Source organism: Bombina bombina, chromosome 6, assembly GCF_027579735.1.
Source record: "Bombina bombina isolate aBomBom1 chromosome 6, aBomBom1.pri, whole genome shotgun sequence".
Lineage (NCBI taxonomy): Eukaryota > Metazoa > Chordata > Amphibia > Anura > Bombinatoridae > Bombina > Bombina bombina.
In genome coordinates this window covers 842,017,814-842,039,745 of record NC_069504.1, presented here as the reverse complement: position 1 = coordinate 842,039,745, position 21,932 = coordinate 842,017,814, and the positions used below count along the sequence as shown (strand labels likewise).

Below are 21,932 nucleotides of genomic sequence, written 5' to 3'. Positions count from 1 at the left end.
CATCCCATACTGAGGGCTAGATGATATAAACTTTGCGAGATCAAACCTAGTTTTTCTTGTCGACTCTCGCAGGGCTGCCCTGGTGGAATGATTGTAAAAAAGGGACAGTCCTGCGAGCAGCGAGATGGCTCCTATTGAAAGTTATAGAGCTCGGTGGATAGGGATACTTTGTTCCTTAGAGTGAAGTTAGCATTGAGCAGGGGGTGCACTTTAAAACTTAAATCCTGCAGCCAATATAAATCACATTACGCTGCTTTCTGAGTATAGAATCTTACATTCGCCTATATTTTCGCATGCACGTGTTTTTCTATTAGGGTATTAAGTATTCGTATTGTTTTGAGAAAGGCTCACCACCTTTTAGTTGACAAGAAAAAACTGTGAGATCTGCAGTGCGAAAATATTTACAGAATTACGCCAGGATTAAAGAGACATTTTCATATACGCCCATGGAACTCCTATGTTCAGCTACCATTTTACAAAAAAACAATTACACTTTGCATTTTGTATTTATAAGTACACATTTCTGTGTGATTTTTGCACATTCAGTGCACTAAAATTACAATTTACACTGTGCATATTTAATATAATTTATTCCTGTGTAAATTACATACAAATTTAACTCTTTTTTTTTTTAAATACGATTTTTTGGTGAAGAATTGTGTTACAATTTTTGATGCCCCTTAACAATACAATTTTTCCCTGCTTATTTTTTTGGGAATGGTTCAAATATTTGTTTTGTATGAAGTTTAAAATACGAATTTTATTGTGTACTTTTCATATGAAAATGCAATATACGCCCCTTAGTGAGACAACCTGTTTTCAGGGTAAAAAGTGACTTTAGATCAGGGAAATAGAAAGACTGGGGAGCATTCATTAATAATCTCGCCAGCCCAAAGAGCTTTCAATCATCGAGCCCTAAGTTTCAAGAAGCATGAAATATGTTATTGTTTTAGTTAAATACAACAATTTAATCTGCTATTATTATGGTAATGATTATTTCTCATATAACTGGAAAAATAATCTGAAAACGTATTATTCTAAAAATGAAAACCATGATTTAAATTGACTTAATAAAAATAAGATTTCAAAGTGTTATTTTTTTTCGCTGAAAATTCAAATTCAAATGTCAGAATCATTTTTTGAGATCAACAGAACTAATCAGAAACTTTGAACAATAGAGTAAGCCAGAATGCACTCTACCTCTGCTTTACTGGACAAGAGGTAATTCTCAGAGAAATAACATGGTGGCATTCTAACTGGTGACATTAGGTTATCACAAATACAGACAATATGCTATAAAGGTTTCCAAGGCTGCCATAAACTTCAAGCGGATGTTAGATTTTAGTTCAATTAGGAATTCTCAGGATTATGTATAATAATATAATTTAGAAACCTTTGTCATTTTTTTTTTAATAAAGGCGTTTTGTTTTTTTTACCCTATAACAGATGCACCCTTATATCCCCAAATGTGCTTCGTGTGGAGAGTGAGGAGACCTTTGTGTTAGATGCTCAGGGGCACAACGCTGCTTTTGATGCTGATATTGTGATCCAGGATTTTCCTCAGAAGAAAATCACTCTTGTTCAAACCAAAGTCTCTCTAAACAGTGCCAATGGTTTCCTTGGAGTGGTCAAAGTACAGGTAAGGAAATATGGTGTGTCAGTATAAATATGATATGTGTGATATAAAAAGTGGGCTGATTAACTGTACAGACAAGTGGCTTTGATAGGAAAGTATAGGACTCATTGCCTTATAAAGAATCACCAGTGAATGCAGCTCTTAGCAGTTTGCAGTGGGCTCGTTTTCAAAACATGTTAAAGGGACATTAAATACATGGAGATGGTAACATAAAATGATAAATTGTATAAATAAAAATAACTCTGCAATGTACTTTCATTATTTATTTTGTCCCATTTTCCTGTAATTCCAGTCTAAAATTGTGAGCATTTCAGTTCCTGTTAGAACACTGTTATATTCCACACAGCCATTGGCTGCACACTCTAGTAACCTATTTATAACTGTCCCTGATTGGCCACAGCAGAGAAGGTAACCTAAGTTACAAAATGGCAGCTCCCATTGTTTTATAGACAATAAAACTTAACACTTATTTTGTCAATATTTAAACTAATGAAACTTCACCTAAGCTAGCAGGTGTTGTTTAGAACATTAGAGATTCCTATTGTTATATAGGTTACTCCCATGGAACATTCATGAAACACCCATGGAACACTCATGAAACACCCAATGAACACTCATGAAACACCCATGGAACACCTGTATATTAGCTATGTATGTGATCACCATTGGTAATAAAGAACAAAAAAAAAAAAAACGTAATAATAAACCTTTATGAGATTGAGGATTTGGGATATATTGTATAATAAAACACTATAATTTTAAGTAAGTTTATTATTTAAATAAATGTGTTTTTAACTTTGGCATGTTCTTTTTTTCCTAAGTGAGAGAGACTTGTTGGTGAAGTTGCAGGAGATTTGTAGGTGGGGCAATAACTACTGGAGCAGAATCATGGGAAGGGGTTTGAGTGTCCATAGATGAGATTGGATGAAGTATAGATGGGTTGTGGGCAGGACAGAATATACTGTAACACCATACAAATGGCTCCCAAGTATGTCACATATTACGGGATTGTCATGGTTGCTTGGTCTGTCCTGCTGTTCCACCTGGCTACCAAACTGAAACTAGAAACAGCAAGAACCCAAACCACTTATACTTCATCCAATCTCATCTATGGACACCCTCTTAATAAAAACAGCCATCTGGTAATGTGTAAAGTATTATTTGTGGCATCTTATATGCTGGTTAATGTATGAGTTATGTCTTTATTTTAGTGATTTCCATATGTTTCTCTACATTAGATTCCCTCTAAGGATTTATTAAAAGACCCAAAAACCAAACAATATGTTTATATTAATGTGAAGTCTCCAGCATGTCCACTGGAGAAAGTTGTCCTACTGTCATTTAGCAGTGGCTACATCTTTGTACAGACTGACAAGACCATTTACACACCAGGATCTACAGGTAAGATGTCTTGAAGGGACGTTAAACTCAAAATTCTAATCCCTTTAAAATATTTAATTATCATTAAAAAAAAAAGAAGTTGTAATTTAACTATGAAAAAGGAGGATGAAGTTGATCCTACAGGATTCTGAAATCTGACACAAAACATACTACACAGTGATTTATTGATCAGAGAAGGGGCCCATTTATAGTTGTTCCTAATTGGCCACAGCAAAGGAGATATGATAGACAATACTAAACAGGCTATGAATTTGAAATTAAAGCAAACATTGATTATTTCCACTCTTTCTTCAGTTCTCTATCGCATTTACACAATGAACTACAAACTGCAGCCTGTGACCAAAACTGTGATTGTTGAATTTCTGGTGAGTTTTCTGTTACTTACCTTGATAATCTGTCAGATTTATATACAAATTCACTATTAGATTGTGCTTAATTTTGTGAATTGACAACTCTTTCTCTCATATACTGTATGTCTTACATAAGGAATGAAGTAAATTAAAGGGACAAAAAAAAAACATTTTTTTTCTTTCATGATTCAAATAGAATATACAATTTTAAAAAACTTTCCAATTTACTTATATTATCAAATTTGCTTCATTCTCTTGGTATCTTTGAAAAGAAAACAGAAATGCACTACTGGGAGCTAGCTGCTAATTGGTGGCTGCCCATATATGCCTCTTGTTATTGGCTCATCCAATGTGCTACGTTAGCTCGCAGTACACTGTTGCTCCTTCAATAAAGGAATCTAAGAGAATTAAGCTAATATGATAATATGCTCTATCTGAAACATGATAGAAACATTTTAGGTTTCATATAGTAAGAAATATGACTTTTGCACAAAACATCTGGTAGGTTATATATTCTGGGCTACAATTCAGTAAAAATATGCTGTGTTTGTAGGTATACTATTTCTGTAATGTCCCTTGTATGCTGCTTTCATTATATAATCAAAGTTATTTCTTTTTTTGCAGACACCTGAAGGGATCATAGTGAAAAGAGAATCAATGTTACCTGATAGTAAATCTGGCATCATCTCTCTGTCATACAGAATGCCTGAGCTTGTAAAGTAAGAGCAGAAAATTTCTTGTACAAATGCAGATCATTTATTTGAGATATGAATCAATGAAAATCACACAGTTAATTGTTTAGCCTCACACTAGGACGCTGATGCAAACTTTCTGAAAGAAACTAAATTAGGAACATTCATTCATAGAGATATTCTTCTACTTAATAGCAGACATGTTTTTAACACACTGTCATAGATCAGAGCTCATAATCATCCCACTCTTGCTCCCTTAAATAAATAATGTATTCTGTAAGGGAAACCTGGGACTGGCTAGCCATGTCCAAGGCCAACCTAGCCTTGCCCCTTAGCTCTGAACCTAAGGCTAGTTAGCCATGTTTCCAGATAAACCTAACCCCAAAAAACACTCCTCACTAGGGTTGTCACCTAAGCCATTTTTTCCTGGAGAGTTATGAATTATACATTTTGCAGGGTTTGCAGGGAGGAACATGAATAGTTCTGTCTAGCAGCACTATCTACATACTGTCCAGAGACACAATATATGTTCTTACCTGAACACCCTACAGCATATGTTATTCATAACTGTCCAAGAATACATGGCTGAGGTGACAACCCTTGGCCTCACCCCTAGGGCTGGCTAGCCATGTCGCCAGACCTACCTAACTGCAATTTCAGAACACCTTAGCCCCACACCTATGCCGGTCCCCCATAAGGAAGAGATGAGCAAGAACCTTCACCAAGCACACCCCCTGCCAATCATAAGAGGAATCCAAAGTAACCCATGATGCCCACTGATATTCAAAGTACACACAAATTTACATGAGTATATGCATAACGGAGTATAGGGTTTGATTACGGTACTGAAAGTCAGCAACTTTTATTAAAATAAAAATCTCTTACACAACATTGTACATAGATCACTTTATTAAAGAGGGCTTTACAAAAATGATTGTTAAAAAAACAAAAATTGTGTATAATGTGCCTTTAAAACCACAGGTTTAACTAAGTTTATCTATGTAGCTTGGGGATATGGACCATCTCTGCAAAGTATGAAGATTCTCCGCAGCAGAATTACACCAATAACTTTGAAGTAAAAGAATATGGTAAGAACACTTTTTACCAGGTTAACCGTGTTTGTTTTGTAATGACAGATCAATTGTAATTTTACGAGGACCCAAATAAAAATATACAATATGGGCAAATTCCATTTGGAAGGCTTACAAAAGGCACGAAGAACATGATTTGTCTCTTCCAACCCTTTGGTAACCCATTTTCTCTTCCCAACATAAATATTCAAAATCCACTACTATAGGAATAACACAACCTTAGACTGTTTCAGAAGGATAAAAAAAACACTTTAGAGGATGGAACTTTAAAAGGGCCACTAAAGTCAAAATTAAAGTTTCATGATTTAGGTAGAGCATTCAATTTAAAAATAAAATTTCCAATATACTTCCATTATAATAATGTGTACAGTCTTTTTATATGCACACTTTCTGATGCTCTAGCTCCTACTTAACTTGTGCAAAAGTGTATAGTAGTATATGGATTTTGTGATTGGCTGATGTCTGTCACATGATACAAGTGGAAGTAACATTAGACTAACTTTGAAATTTGCCAGGAAATATTCTACTGCTCGTTTCAATAGTAAGTACTATTGCATTGTCTTTTGTATTGGGTATTTGTCAATTATTAAATTCTACTGTATTTAATAACCATTTAAGCTCCAATAAAAGTAATACAGAAGGAGGAGGACAGGAGGGAGCTATATGACATGGAATCTGCACCTCCCTCTTCAGGGTTGGATTGCAACCAATGTTAGAAAAATACTGCCCCCTAAATTAGCATGATGAAATATGTAGCTGGAAGTGACATTAAAGGGAAAGAAAAATAGTATTGTAAATGTGATATTACAATGTCTTTGCAAATGGATAGCCTTTACAGCTGCAATCCACTCCACTCCAGTATGTATTTCTGTAAATAATCTATACAATCTATAAAATTACTGGCCCTGTCTGTAACATATCTGCTAAGTAGCAACCCTATAGGGCATGGCCGCTCAGTGATACAGGTATGATCAAACTAAAGGATACAGAAACTGCTCCCTCCCCACACCACGCTGTGAGTCACTTAACCTATTGACCAGACATTATTACACATGTGTTTTTGTGAGGTCTTAAATTATTTCCTAATTTTTTTCACTTGATACAAATTTCTATCTAAACTTTTCTGTTAAATAAATGTGAGCCATTGCAATTATGTTTCATGGAAGTGTGCCCTAAGCTATGGTAAGGACTAAATATTAATCAACTTTGTAAGAATGGCTGCAGGTTTTCTTGTTGGTTTGCTGGATTCACTTGCGCAGGAGATGTTCTATAAGCCAAGGTAAGGGCAAAGCAAAGTCTGTAGCTGTGTAAGGACTGGACTTATGTGTCAAAGTCAAAGAAGGGTATATGACAGTAGCTGGGATATAAGCTGAGGTCAGGAGCCAGTAGTCCAATCTGTAGCTAAGATGTAAAGCACTGAAAGTAAGCAGAAAAATAGGCCAAAATAGGGTTCCAATAGTCAGCAGACAGATAGGCAAACTGAAACAGGTAATTCAGCAAAAGAGCAGGAGAAAGGCAGAATCCAGCAGACCAAGGACATAACAAGAATGACAAGAATGAACATAAATGCCAGGATTATCACAATGGATAACCAAGTACCAAACAGCAACAGGGCTTTTCAAAATTTCCTGTGCCACTTTTGGTGCATTTTCTGCCATAGGTTCACTTCTGACTTTGGGGTCATAAATGTCCTTAAAGAGACATTAAACCCATAATTTAGGTAGAGAATGCATTTTTAAAAACCTTTCCAATGTAATTTGATTATCTAATTTACTTCATTCTCTTGGTATCCTTTGTTGAAGAAGAAACAATGCAGTACTAGGAGCTGCTAGCTGAAAGCATTGGGTGAGCCAATAACATAAGGCAAAAAAGGTGCATCAACTAATCAACAGCTCATGCGCATACCTAGGTATCCTTTTTCACTTAAAGGGACAGTCTACACCAGAATAGGTATTGTTTTAAAATATAGATAATCCCTTATTACCCACTCCCTAGTTTTGCATAATCAACACAGTTATATTAATACACTTTTTACCTCTGTGATTATCTTGTATCTTAGCCTCTGCAAACTGCCCCTTATTTCAGTTCTTTTGACAGACATGCATTTTAGCCAATCAGTGTTGGCTCCTGGGAACTCCATGTGCGTGAGCACAGTGTTATCTATATGAAACACTAAATGAACCACATGAACTAACACCCTCTAGTGGAGATAAACTGTCAAAATGCCCTGAGCTAAGAGGCGGCCTTCAAGGGCTTAGAAATTAGCATATGAATCTCCTAGATTTAGCTTTCAACTAAGAATACCAAGTGAACAAAGCAAAATTGGTGATATAAGTAAATTGAAAAATTGTTTAATATGACATGCCCTATCTGAATAATAAAAGTTTGTTTTGGACTAGACTGTCCCTTTAAAGGATATCAGAGGAACAAAACAAATTAGACAATAGAAGTAAATTGGAAAGTTATTTAAAATCACATGCTTTATCTGAATAATGAAAGGGAAAAAAAGGGTTTTATGTTACTTTAAGGAAGGACAACACAAATGATTTAGTACTACCGAAAAAATTGGGATATCTATCAGCGCTAGCAGATTCCTATGGCTCCTCAGAACAAAGAGTTCCTAGTTGACCCTTAAGAAATAAATATATGTAAAAAATGCTAAGGAGCGCCTAATATAAAATAAGGCAAGGAAAGGTTTAAAAAAACAAAGTATACATAAAAATGGATATTAGCTTAAAAATGGAAATTAGCTTAAAACGACCCTGGCTACAGAATATAACAGGGGATGAGAATTGATAAGATACAATGATCAAACTATTAACACAGATATGAATTTAACTGGGATTTTTCATACTAAACAATCAAGATAATTATCATAGTGATTGATATTTCATAATCCACATGAATAAATAAATGAATGAATATAGATTCAATGAATTCCCATAGATAAAAACTTAGTTCATCAAGTGTGTGATATTTAATGTCTAATAAAAGTTAATCAAATAAAAGTTCATCAAATGTGTGATATTCCTTGTGATCGGTGAGTGTAGAACCAAAATGCAGTCTATAAAGTGCCTCGTGCTTAGTGACGTCCAAAAGAGAAAAAATTGTGATGTTGAAAAAGAAAAAATATTATAATATAATAAAAATCAAAAAATATAAAAAATGTCAAAAATATATCAAAAAATATATAAAAATATTAAAAACTCCAAAAAAACTCCAAAAGAATGTTTGTGAAAATCCTAAGTGTGAGTGATGTGATAATTCTTCAATGAACAAAACAATGTATAAAAAAGGTGATAGAAATCCGGAGTTATCCAAAAGTGAATTCAGAATTCAGAAATGAATGTGAGATTTTTTGGATAACTCACAGACCGGTGTCACTTCCGTGGTTGCTGCTTGGAACGCCGCTCCTGTGTAAGTAAAATGTAATGTTGTTTAAAATTGAATTCTCTATATGAATCATGAAAGAAAAAATTTGTTTCATGGCCCTTTAAAAATGCACGTTATGTCTGAATTATCATGAAAAATAATCTCTTTTTTACCATCCACTTGTATTACCAGAATCTAGTCCATAGTTTTTGTAAAAAAAAAAAAAAAGCATTGTTGTTAGTTTTATTAAAAGTCATTTGTGCAATATTGTAACAAATATATGGAAATACAAACACAGAAACACATTTTGTTCATGTGAAATAATTATCCATAATTTCTTTATATGTTTTCATGTTGATACATTTACACTTGTAATTACATTATTTCTCATCTCTAATTTCTCCTCAGTCCTACCCAGTTTTGAGGTTGAATTGAACTTACAAAATAAATTCTTTTTATGGACCGCTAATGAATTTATAGTGGACATCCGTGCTAAGTGAGTATGTTTAAAATAGGTCTTTCTTTAAATTATCAGGGGCCAGTTATATGTACATATGTCTGAATTAAAATGATCAGTATACAAATAGTAGTGAGAGTTATGTGAAATTACTAGGGATGGACGAATGTTTCCAAACATTTGAAAAATGAAACAAATTTTAACACATTCGCTTGTTCGTTTTGAATTTCGAATGTTTGTACAACATTCTAACATTCGTTTAATGTAATATTATTTCTAATTAGAAATAACAAAGAGGGCGCCACATAGCGTGATATTGTAGATTCAAAGCCAAAATAGGTGAATAATGTAAAGGCTTACCAGAGGTAATGGCACCGTATGGTAACCGGTGCTGACAGGCAGGCTAACACTTTCAGTGGCTAGCACACTGGGTGGTCTCCGGCAAGCTGTTCACAGGTGATGTTCAGCGTTTCTTTGATTGGCGTCTGTGCGGCTGAAACCTGAGACGCTACGGTAGAGCAGATACTTTGATACCTTATCCAGGAAGGCTCAAAGGGAGAACCAAGGCAAAAAACAAATGGACAACTTCCGTATATTTAAAATCAGTAGATTTTAATCCATAAAAACTGCTACGCGTTTCTAGACCATAAACCGGTCTTTTCTTCAGGCATACAAACAATGGATACAAATTTTTTAAAATATTTACCTAATATACAATTAAAAACGGAAGTTGTCATAGTTTTCAAAAAAGGACCAATGGGACATGAGTGAATATTCTGAATCTTATTCATGTTGATTGGGCTCAATAGCCTGTGTGCTTCATTAACATTCGCAACTAATATCCCAATGGAATGTTTTTGACTTGTACATCTTTGTCTGCTGCATAAACTTGAATGTTCTAAATAATACCTGCATTATAATGTACAATAAAATGTTTGATTTTCAGATCTAAATACTATATGAATCATGTATGATTATGTTCATGCTCTATGTGATGTCATGTGAAAAAGAACATGAAATAGTAAATAGCAAATGTTTTGTATTTAAATTGACAGTGAAGTGTGTTAGGTTGTTCCGATTTGAACTATAAAAGGATATGCGTGAAAGTGTACAATGAAAAAAAGAGAATGATGTGTATTGGTCATGAACCAGCAGTGTTGTTGAGGAAATAAAATAATAAAATTTGTGTCATATAGAATTGTAACATGTACGTCAAAATTATGCTCAATTTTGGCATGATAGGCTATAAAAATTGGATATAGTTGCAATTTACTGAAAAAACAAAAAACAAAATACTGGCATTAAATGGCAACAGGTGAATTCTATTTTATCTATTTTGTTTGACAAAGAAAAGTTTTCGTTTGAATTATTTATTACAGAAGTGTAATACCAGATACATATACTAGTTATTTACTCTTACATGTTTTTATTAAACATGCATGCTTAAGAACCTCTGTGTATTGATTTCCACAGCTGTAGGTCTTGCTTTATTCAAGTCTATTTTATATAAATTTTTTAGCCCCTTACACCAATCGGAGTGATAGATAGAATAGAATTCACCTGTTGCCATTTAATGCCAGTATTTTGTTTTTTGTTTTTTCAGTAAATTGCAACTATATCCAATTTTTATAGCCTATCATGCCAAAATTGAGCATAATTTTGACGTACATGTTACAATTCTATATGACACAAATTTTATTATTTTATTTCCTCAACAACACTGCTGGTTCATGACCAATACACATCATTCTCTTTTTTTCATTGTACACTTTCACGCATATCCTTTTATAGTTCAAATCGGAACAACCTAACACACTTCACTGTCAATTTAAATACAAAACATTTGCTATTTACTATTTCATGTTCTTTTTCACATGACATCACATAGAGCATGAACATAATCATACATGATTCATATAGTATTTAGATCTGAAAATCAAACATTTTATTGTACATTATAATGCAGGTATTATTTAGAACATTCAAGTTTATGCAGCAGACAAAGATGTACAAGTCAAAAACATTCCATTGGGATATTAGTTGCGAATGTTAATGAAGCACACAGGCTATTGAGCCCAATCAACATGAATAAGATTCAGAATATTCACTCATGTCCCATTGGTCCTTTTTTGAAAACTATGACAACTTCCGTTTTTAATTGTATATTAGGTAAATATTTTAAAAAATTTGTATCCATTGTTTGTATGCCTGAAGAAAAGACCGGTTTATGGTCTAGAAACGCGTAGCAGTTTTTATGGATTAAAATCTACTGATTTTAAATATACGGAAGTTGTCCATTTGTTTTTTGCCTTGGTTCTCCCTTTGAGCCTTCCTGGATAAGGTATCAAAGTATCTGCTCTACCGTAGCGTCTCAGGTTTCAGCCGCACAGACGCCAATCAAAGAAACGCTGAACATCACCTGTGAACAGCTTGCCGGAGACCACCCAGTGTGCTAGCCACTGAAAGTGTTAGCCTGCCTGTCAGCACCGGTTACCATACGGTGCCATTACCTCTGGTAAGCCTTTACATTATTCACCTATTTTGGCTTTGAATCTACAATATCACGCTATGTGGCGCCCTCTTTGTTATTTCTAATTTACAGACACCTTCCACCTGAAGTCCAGAGGAGCCTCGCCGCCAGCACATTTCTATTGTTGCAAAAGACACAGCACCATTTCTTCATATGGACTAATATGGTTTGTCCATAGACATTAATCACTTTTACTATTTGTTATCAACATATATTTTTTGTCAGCGCACCCCGTTCACGGTTCCCCTAGGGGTTCCTATTTTTGGTCAATATTATTTCTAATGCTTTCTTTAAATGCAATATTCGAAATAGAAACATTCAAATTGATATATTTGTATCTACTATGTATAAATTTACTAAATTCCCTACCACATGAACTATTGACATTTTGAATAGTATTTGTTAAATTGAATGTTACCTTCAAAATTTTGAAAATGTTACATTTGAAATTTCAAAAGTGGACATTTGATCTAATAATAAACATTAGAAATTGAAAGTGACATTCGAAAATTTATTGATAGCATTCGAGTATAGAATATTTAAGAATATTCGTTCTTATCAACATTCTATTATATAAATTAAATTTCTACAATAACATTCATTTTAACATTCAAATTCAAACATAAACACATTTGCACATCCCTAAAAATTACATAGCATTCTATTCAGAAGATTCATTAAAGCATGGGAGATCTCCCCACATCTCGGGGACAGTATACGAATTGAAAACATTTGTCTCAGTCAAGAGTTTTCTCTATTCTTAGTGAACTTAGGCCAATACAATTGTGTGGTATACAAATCATTTAGGGATCTAGATTCATGAAAAATGGTGGTCTCTCAAATAGAGGTCTTCTCACTGTAAAAATAAAAATACATTCAGTTCTTGTTTTATTACTAACATGTGTAAAGATGTATCATGTTTAGTAAATTAGCGCTACAGGCCTACAGTCCATACAATTCCTCTTCTGTTGCTTACTCCTCAGCTACCTGTATGGGAAGCATGTGGAAGGAAAAGCATTTGTGCTTTTCTCTGTGAAAAAGGACGATCTAAAAATTGGCATCCCAGAATCTCTGACAAGAGTTCCGGTATGGATGAGTTTTTGCATTATTTACCTCTATATCATTTTATTGTGTCTTCCCAATGTTTAGTTGGGTTTAGTCTTGTAATTTTTACCCTTCACAGTTTGCATTTTTGCTTTCTGCTCTGCTTCCCAAGTTATATGTAATCTATTTTCTCTAATCTTCCCGTTCTTCTAATTGCAAACATGGTCTCTCAGATTGAAGAGGGTACAGGAGAGGCGATATTAAAGAGAGAGGACCTGTTGAGACGTTTCAAAAAACCTGAAGACATGCTGGAATATTCATTGTGTGTAACCGCCACTGTCATTACAGACTCAGGTAAAAACATGTTATATTAACAAGTTCTTGTTTGTGCACAGCTGATCCCTTAAACAGATTTTTGACAGGAACATCTATTAAAGGGACACTCAAGTCAAAATTAAACTTTCATAATTCAGATAGAGCATACAATTTTAAACAACTTTACAATTCACATACATTATATAAATGTGCACAATTTTTCACTACTGAGCATGTGCAAGATTCACAGAATATACATATATGCATTTCATGATTGGCTTATGGCTATCACATGATTATGGCTATCGCATGATGCAATGGGAGGAAAAATAGAACTAACTTTAAAATTTGTCAGAAAGAAATCTGCTACTCGTGTAAAATAGTGAGTGCTTTTGCATTGTCTTTTTATTTGGCATTTACTGATTATGCTATTCTAATGTGTTTACTGTCCCTTTAAGAGAAAGACAACCTTTGAAGGGACATGCTAAACAACAACAAAAAAAAACAATTTATGTAAGGATTTATTTCCTTACATAAATGGAAAGCCCCTTGGTCACTTTGGGGTGTATTCACAGGGGTGCAAGAATGCACTGACTGTAAGTAGACTTCTCCTTAAATAGCCAACTCAGAGAAATCTTTGTGAGTCACAGTTTCTCAAGAAGAGTAGTGTCATTCTTTATAATAGATGGGCAAAGCTTCTCTGTATTAGACTAATTTACTCTATACTCAATGTTTTTTATTTAAGTAGCATTAGTTATTATTTTGCAATTGTTCTGCATAAAACATCTAAAAATGTGCTTTGATGATTCAGATAGACTATATCATTTTAAACAACTTTCTTACTTACATGTATTATCAAATTGTCTTTGTTCTTTTAGTATCCATAGTAGAAAAACATACCTAGGTTGGCTCAGGACCTGGGAGCTAGCTGCTTATTGGTGGCTGTACATGCATAGCTGTTGTCATTGGCTTACCAATGTATTCAGCTGGCTCCCAGTAGTGCATTGATCTTGATCTATATTTTATTTTCACTTATGTGGTGCTTGTCACTGTCCACCAATAGAACTTTGAGCTTCTATCCCATAGACTTTCTAAGTACTTTCTGTTAGTTTCAAAATAAAACAAAATTTATGCTTGCCTGATAAATTTCTTTCTTTCCGGATATGGAGAGTCCACAACGTCATTCAATTACTAGTGGGAATATCACTCCTGGCCAGCAGGAGGAAGCAAAGAGCACCACAGCAAAGCTGTTAAGTGTCACTCCCCTACCCATAATCCCCAGTCATTCGACCAAAGGAAAAAGGAAAAAGAATAACACAAAGGTGTAGAGGTGCCTTAGGTTTAGTAAAATATAACTGTATTAATAAAGGGTGGGGCCGTGGACTCTCCTTATCCGGAAAGAAAGAAATTTATCAGGTAAGCATAAATTTTGTTTTCCTTCCTAAGATATGGAGAATCCACAACGTCATTCAATTACTAGTGGGAATTAATACCCAAGCTAAAGGACACAGAATGAAAAGGGAGGGAGAACAAGACAGGCAGATCTAAACAGAAGGCACCACTGCTTAAAGAACCTTTCTCCCAAAAGAGGCCTCAGCTGAGACAAAAGTATCAAATTTGGAAAATTTGGAAAAATTATGCAGAGAAGGCCAAGTAGCAGCCTTGCAAAGCTGTTCCACAGAAGCTTCATCTTTGAAAACCCAAGAAGAGGAGACAGCCCTAGTGGAATAAGCTGTAATTCTCTCAGGAGGCTGTTGTCCAGCAGTCTCATAAGCAAAAGAATCATACTTCTCAACCAGAGGGAAAGAGAAGTAAAAGTATCCTTCTGACCTTATGCTTTCCTGAGAAACAAACAAACAGGGCAGAAGACTGGCGAAAATCCTTAGTCGTCTGTAGGTAGAATTTTAGATCACGCACAACATCCAAGTTGTGCAACAGACGTTCTTTATGAGAAGGATTGGGACAGAGAGAAGGAACAACAATTTCCTGATTAATATTTCTATTCGAAACCACTTTAGGAAGAAACCCCAATTTAGTACGAAGAACCGCCTTATCCGCATGAAAGATAAGGTGAGGCAAATCAAACTGCAAAGCCGAGAGTTCCGAAACTCTCTGAGCAGAAGAGATACCAATAAGAAACAAAACCTTCCGAGATAGCAACTTAATATCTATGGAATGCATTGTCTCAAACTGAGCCTGCTGCAAAACTTTAAGAACAAGATTAAGGCTCCAAGGAGGAGCAACAGGTTTAAACACAGGGCTTATTCTGACCAGGGCCTGACAAAAAGTTTGAACATCTGGCACATTTGCCAGAAATTTGTTGTAACAAAATAGATAATGCAGAAATCTGACCTTTCGGAGAACTGACTGACAACCCTTTCTCCAGACCTTCCTTAAAATAACACAAAATTCTAGGAATCCTGACCCTATTTCAAGAGTAGCCCTTAGATTCACACCAATAAAGGTATTTACGCCATACCTTATGGTAAATTTTTTGAGTAACAGGCTTGCGAACCTGGATCATGGTCTCAATGACCGACTTAAAGAGAACTAAGCGTTCAATCTCCAGTCAGCTTCAGAGAAAAAATATTTAGATGGAGGAATGGACCCTGAGTTAGAAGGTCCTTCCTCAGAGGCAACCTTCAAGGATGAGAAGACATCTTCACTAGGTCTGCATAATTACCAGATCCTGCAAGACCATGCAGGAGCTATTAGAATTACAGATGCTCTCTCTTGTTTGATAAAAGCAATAACTTATGGAAGGAGTGCAAACGGATGAAACAGGTATGCTAGACCGAAATCCCAAGGAACCACCAGAGCATCTATTAGAGCAGCCTGAGGATCTCTTGAACTTGAACCGTACCTTGGAAGCTTGGCATTCTGCCGAGACACCATCAGATCCAAATCCGGCACCCCACATTTGAGAGCCCACTCTCTGGGATGAAATGTCTATCTGCTCAGGAAATCCGCTTCCCAGTTGTCCACTCCAGGAATGTGGATGGCAGATAGACAACAATTATGAGCTTCCGCTCACTGAATAATCTGTGCCACCTCCTTCATGGCTAAGGAACTCCGAGTTCCTCCCTGGTGGTTGATGTAAGCCACTGAGGTGATGTTGTCCGACTGAAACCTAATAAACCGGGCTAAGGACAATTGAGGCTAAACCATCAGAGCATTGTAAATTGTTCTGAACTGCAAGATGTTTATCAGGAGAGCAGACTCCTCCCAAATCCATAGTCCCTGTGCCTTTTCATGAGTCCCAGACTGCTCCCCAGCATAGCAGGCTGATGTCCATGGTCACAATCACCCAGGAAGGTCTCCGGAAGCATGTACCCTGAGACAGATGGTCCGAGAAAGCCACCACGGCAGAGAGTCTCTTGTCGACTGGTCTAGATCTATTCTCTGAGACAGATCCGAATGGTCTCCATTCCATTGTATGAGCATGCAAAATTGCAGAGCTCTCAAATGGAATTGAGCAAAGGGAATGATGTCCATGGAAGCGACCATCAGACCAATTACCTCCATACATTGAGCCACTGATGGCCAAACAGTAGACTGAAGAGAGAGGAGAGAATTTGGGATTTTTTGACCTCCATCAGAAAAAAATTCATAGATAGGGAATCTATTATGGTCCCTAAGAAAACCACCCTTGTAGATGGAACAAGGGAACTCTTTTCCAGAATCACTTTCCAACTGTGGGAACATAGAAAAGACAACAAGATCTCTGTATGAGAGTTTGCTTTTTGAAAAGATGATGCCTGAACCAATATGTCATCCAGGTATGGCGCCACTGCAATTCCCCGAGACTTGATCACTGCCAAGAGAGCCCCCAGAACCTTTTAGAAAATTCTGGGATCTGTGGTAAGGCCAAATGGAAGAGCCACAAACTGAAAGTGTTTGTCTAGAAATGCGAATCTCAGGAATTTGTGATGATCCCTGTGGACGGGAACATGAAGATACACATCCTTCAGGTCTATGGTCATCATGAACTGACCCTCTTGGACCAAAGGAAGAATGGAATGAATGGTTTTTATTTTAAGTACGGTACCCTGAGAAACTTGTAGAGGCATTTTAGGTCTAAAATGGGTCGAAAAGTTCCCTCTTTTTGGGAACCATGAACAGATTTAAATAGAATCCTAGACCCTGTTCCCTTACTGGAACTGGAACAATCACTCCCAGGGAGGAAAGGTCCTGAACGCAGTTCAAGAATGCCTCTCTTTTTACCTGGTCTGCAGATAATCTTGAGAGGTGGAATCTGCCCCTGGGAGGGAAAGTTTTGAATTCCATTTTGTAACCCTGAGATACTATGTCCACAGACAAAGGATCTGGAACATCTTGTCTCCATGCTTGACAAAACAGGGAAAGTCTGCCCCCCACTTGATCCGAACCCAGACCAGGGGCCGACCCTTCATGCTGACTTAGACTCAGCTGAGGGTTTGTTTGATTGCTTTCCCTTATTCCAAGACTGATTAGGATTCCAAGAAGACTTGTACTGCTCCTGCTTAAAAGAGGGAGAGGAAGACTTTTGACCTTTGAATTACAAAAGGAACAAAAATTACTTTGACGTCCTTTGAGTCTATTCTTCTTGTCTTGTGGTATAAAAGACCCTTTTCCACCTGTAAAATCAGAAATTATTTCTGCCAGACCAGGTCCGAACAAGGTCTTCCCCTTGTAAGGAAGCGCCAGAAGCTTGGACTTAGAGGTAACATAAGCTGACCAAGATTTTAGCCACAATGCCCTGCGGGCTTGGACAATGAAGCCAGACATCTTGGTTCCCAGTCTAATAACTTGCATGTTAGCATCAGAAATAAAGGAATAGGCTAGTTTGAGAGCCTTAATCCTATCTTGTATCTGCTCCAACGAATTCTCTACTAAAATTTATTCAAACAGGCGTCACACCAATAAGATGCCGCACTTGCTACTGTGGCAATAAAAACTGCATGTTGCCATTGAAGACCTTGATAAGCATATATCTTCTTCAAATAAGCTTCCAGATTTTTGTCCATGGGATACTTAAAGGAGCCGCTATCCTCTATAGGGATCATAGTTCTCTTAGCCATTGTAGAAATAGCCCCTTCTACTTTAGGCACTGTGCGCCAAGAATCTTTAATGGAGTCAGCAACAGGAAATATCTTTTTATATACGTGAGATGGGGAGAAAGGAATTCCTGGCTTCTCCCATTCCTGTGAAATAATCTCCATCACATGGTCTGGGACAGGAAAAACTTCCACAGAGGAAATAACATCATAGTATTTATTAAGTTTACTAGACATCTTAGGGTTGACAACAACAGAAGTATCGGAGTTGTCCAAAGTAGCCAATACCTCCTTTAACAGTACACAAAGGTGTTCAAACTTAAATCTGAAGTTTACTTCTTTACTATCAGATGAAGGAATAATACTGTCTGAATCTGAGTTCTACCCCTCAGAGGCTACCAGCGTATTCTCCTCATCAGACTTATGAGGGAGGGCAACCTGTGTAGCAGTAGGTGGAACAGAAACTTACTATCTGAATGTCTAATTTTCCTCTTGCGTTTTCCCAACATAGGAAAAGCAGATAATGCTGCAGATACAGCAGAAGATACCTATGCAGCAAAATCTTCAGGCAAATAAACTCCTCCAGGAGGCTGAGAGGAACTGCAGGGCACTGTATGTGACACCATAGATGATTGGGACATTTGAGGAGAAAGCTGTGGCATTGCCTGAACAGCATCATCCTGAGAGACATTGGGCTCAGAGGGCAACAATTTATCTTTAAATTGAAGTGTTCTAGCTAAGCATGCAGCACAGAATTGCATAGGCAATACAATTTGTGACTCTAGGCTTAACAAGCATTTGTCCATAATACTAAATAAAAACTTCCCAAAATTGTAGAAATTGTTCAATACACTGTCACTTTAAGAATTTTTAATACCACAATTTGGCTGCCAGATGTCTCTAAAACGATTGTTTCGTAAATCGACACTGAAGAGACTGAAATTCAATTACGCTGCTCCGCTCCATGAATATCCGACAGCAGAGAGGTCACATGACCGGCAGAGAGAGAAAACTAAGCAGCAAGTAAAAGGCGTGAGTTTCCCTCTGCCTGCAATATAAGATGCAAGTAGCTGCAGCTGGTTTCAAACTCAAGCAGTTTGTCAGTTAGCCTGTTCTAACTAAGCAAGCAAAGTAAACCAACTGCCAAATTTTAAGTGTATACATAAAACCCTGCATAAAACATAAGCCACACACATACTAATAAAGTATTTCAACAAAAGAGGAAAAACGTCCCAATAAAGGGAAGATTAATCCCTAGTCTCAACATACATGATGTGCCTGCCCACTGCCAAAGAAAATCCTGTATAAAGGATTTTAAAAATGTCCCCATCTACTGCATGTGACATATTCTTCTGAAGTGCAAGTCTCCAAGACCTAGAAGACACAAGCACTTACCTGGAGTCTAGCTGTCCGGCAGGAAGACAGCTCACAAGGCGTGATAGGACACATACTCCTTACAGAGACCTGTAGAAAAAGAAAGAACAGAGTAACCAACTCTGGCTTTCTGTACCATGGGCAGCAATGTGTTAGGAAACAAAGCAAGGACTACCTGACAACTTCCTAACTACTTAAAAGCCACCACTACTCTACTGAAGAGATTGACGTGGACACAACTAAACCCAAATCCTTGCTTGCAAGGAAAAGTACCCAAAAAAAGGAATTAATTCCTTCAGGTACCAAACTTCTCCTCCTCCATTGACAGAGGCAAAGAGAATAACTGGGGATTATGGGTAGGGGAGTGACACTTACCAGCTTTGCTGTGGTGCTCTTTGCCTCCTCCTGCTGGCCAGGAGTGATATTCTCACTAGTAATTGAATCCTTTTACACAGTTAAGACGTTCCATACCGTCCTAACAACGTTGGGCTTTAACGCCATTAGGACGACATTATCGGCAGAGAACATCCTACCATATACGGCATCCTGCAGATTTTCACTTTGACGTAGGCAAGGATCTGTTTGGGGCGCGTGCCTAGCAGTGTAGGCAGTCCCCCATGATCCCATCCCGGCCTTGAAATCACGCAATCACATTGATGATTGCATGATTTAATTTTTATTTATAGTGTCTAAATCAGAACTTTGCTCATTAGTACCGTCATAAAGGGGTTAATATTTTTTCCATGCAAAAATAAATAAATAAATAATAAATATGTTGTCTTGCAGTCAATGACATGACATCTGTTTTTATCCTATGCAGGAAGTGACATAGTGGAAGCTGAATATGATAACATTGCCATTGTGACATCTCCTTATAAAATTCTCTTCACAAAGACCTCAAAATATTTCAAGCCAGGAATGCCCTTTGACCTTACGGTAGTGTACTATACTTGTTTATGTTCTACATGCATTTTTTTTATCAGGTATAACAATGGTTGCAGTATAATTTCCAGAACACAAAAAAAGTTAAAGGTATATGTTACTCATATGATACATTACTTGAAAGTGAGGAAGCATATTTCATATGAACATCTCTTTGTTAAAAAGGAAGACATTTTACCTAAAAATTTCTTTAATTCACCAGAGTAAGTGTTCTGTGAGCAGTTTTTCTTCAGCTGCTTTTATTACTTTCACCTTTCTGTAGGGTGAAAAAAACAACAACCAATCAGCATCATCAGTGTTGAGTTCACACTTTGCTTTACTGTGATCTATTGGAATTTTATGATGGGGTAGAGATATATTTTGCTTAAATATATTTTTACTACTCTATATGGCAGTTTACAAAAAAAAGCACAATAAAAACTGTTAAAGGGGCAGTCAATTGAACATTTAATGATTTACATAGAGCACACACTTTTGAACAACTTTCCAAATCACTTACATTTTCTAAATGTGCACAATCTTTTTATATTCACACTTTCTGAGGCACCAGATCCTACTGAGCATGTGCAAGATTCACAGAATATACGTATATGCATTTTGTGATTGGCTGATTGCTGTCACATGATGAATTATGAAGGAAAATGTAAATAACTGAGATTTCCCAGAAAAAATCTACTTATCATTTGAAATGCCAACTAAGTGCTTTTGCATTGTCTATTTATTATGCATTTATTAATTATGCTATACTATTAATAATAAAGGTTCCTTCAGGTCTCAGAAAGCTCTAAATTTTACAGTGGAATTTTTGGATAGCGCTTGAGTGCTACACTAAACCACTTGTAATATGAGTGCAATGAGTGCATTAATATTATTGGGTGCTCTAAAATAGATTTGGCTTTGTTAAGATGCTTTGATTAAAATATTTAGGACTAGATTACAAGTGAGGCACAAACAATTTCCTGAGGTTTTGCACTCCGTTTTAATTGCTCTCACTTTACAAGTTGAGTGAAATCGTGATTTACCGCGATCTCAGAGCTGTGGTTAACTGTTTTCCTAAACTAAAAAGTGTCACAAAAACATAAAAAATACATTACAAAGTACACTTACACTCATAATAAGGGGCCGAATTATCAAGCTCCGAACCACTGCCCCATAACCTGTCCGCCTGCTCTGAGGAGACTGACAGACATTGCCAGAAATCAACCCGATCGAATACGATTGGGTTGATTGACACCCCCTACTAGCAGCCAAGAACTGCTGGTGCAATGATAAATGCCGACAGAGTATGCAATATCGGATCATGTCCGCTCGCACCTTCTTAAATAGGCCCCTAACTGTCTAATAAAATTATTTAAAAAAAATATTGCATTAAAAAGTTATCAGTGCTCAAAGTTATGAGATTTCAGCAGGCAAAGGGCTTAAATGTTGAAATACATAAATATCCATGTCTAATGTTTATGTATATAAATATATATATATATATATATATATATATATATATATATATATATATATATATAAATTATTATAATTAATGTATTTATATGTGTATATATGTATTTACAGAAAATATAATAAGTACACATACAGTATATAGACATATATATATATAAGTGCATTAGAGCCTTTTCCCCTTAAGTAGATGAAAACATGTAAAATAATATTTATGCAATATTCATATTTAATGAAGGT

The 21,932-nt window shown here is 36.2% G+C and overlaps 1 protein-coding gene across 1 annotated transcript in view; it reads left to right on the top strand.

The window, feature by feature from the left end:
- The window catches only part of LOC128663754 (complement C3), a 108,603-nt gene that overhangs the window by 5,061 nt on the left and 81,610 nt on the right, over window positions 1-21,932 (top strand). Inside the window, exons 2-10 of the mRNA XM_053718239.1 lie at window positions 1,447-1,639; window positions 2,875-3,037; window positions 3,332-3,402; window positions 4,012-4,106; window positions 5,085-5,167; window positions 8,951-9,038; window positions 12,513-12,615; window positions 12,807-12,927; window positions 20,119-20,234. Coding sequence (XP_053574214.1) covers window positions 1,447-1,639; window positions 2,875-3,037; window positions 3,332-3,402; window positions 4,012-4,106; window positions 5,085-5,167; window positions 8,951-9,038; window positions 12,513-12,615; window positions 12,807-12,927; window positions 20,119-20,234 — 1,033 coding nt within the window. The remainder of the gene's footprint in view (window positions 1-1,446; window positions 1,640-2,874; window positions 3,038-3,331; window positions 3,403-4,011; window positions 4,107-5,084; window positions 5,168-8,950; window positions 9,039-12,512; window positions 12,616-12,806; window positions 12,928-20,118; window positions 20,235-21,932) is intronic.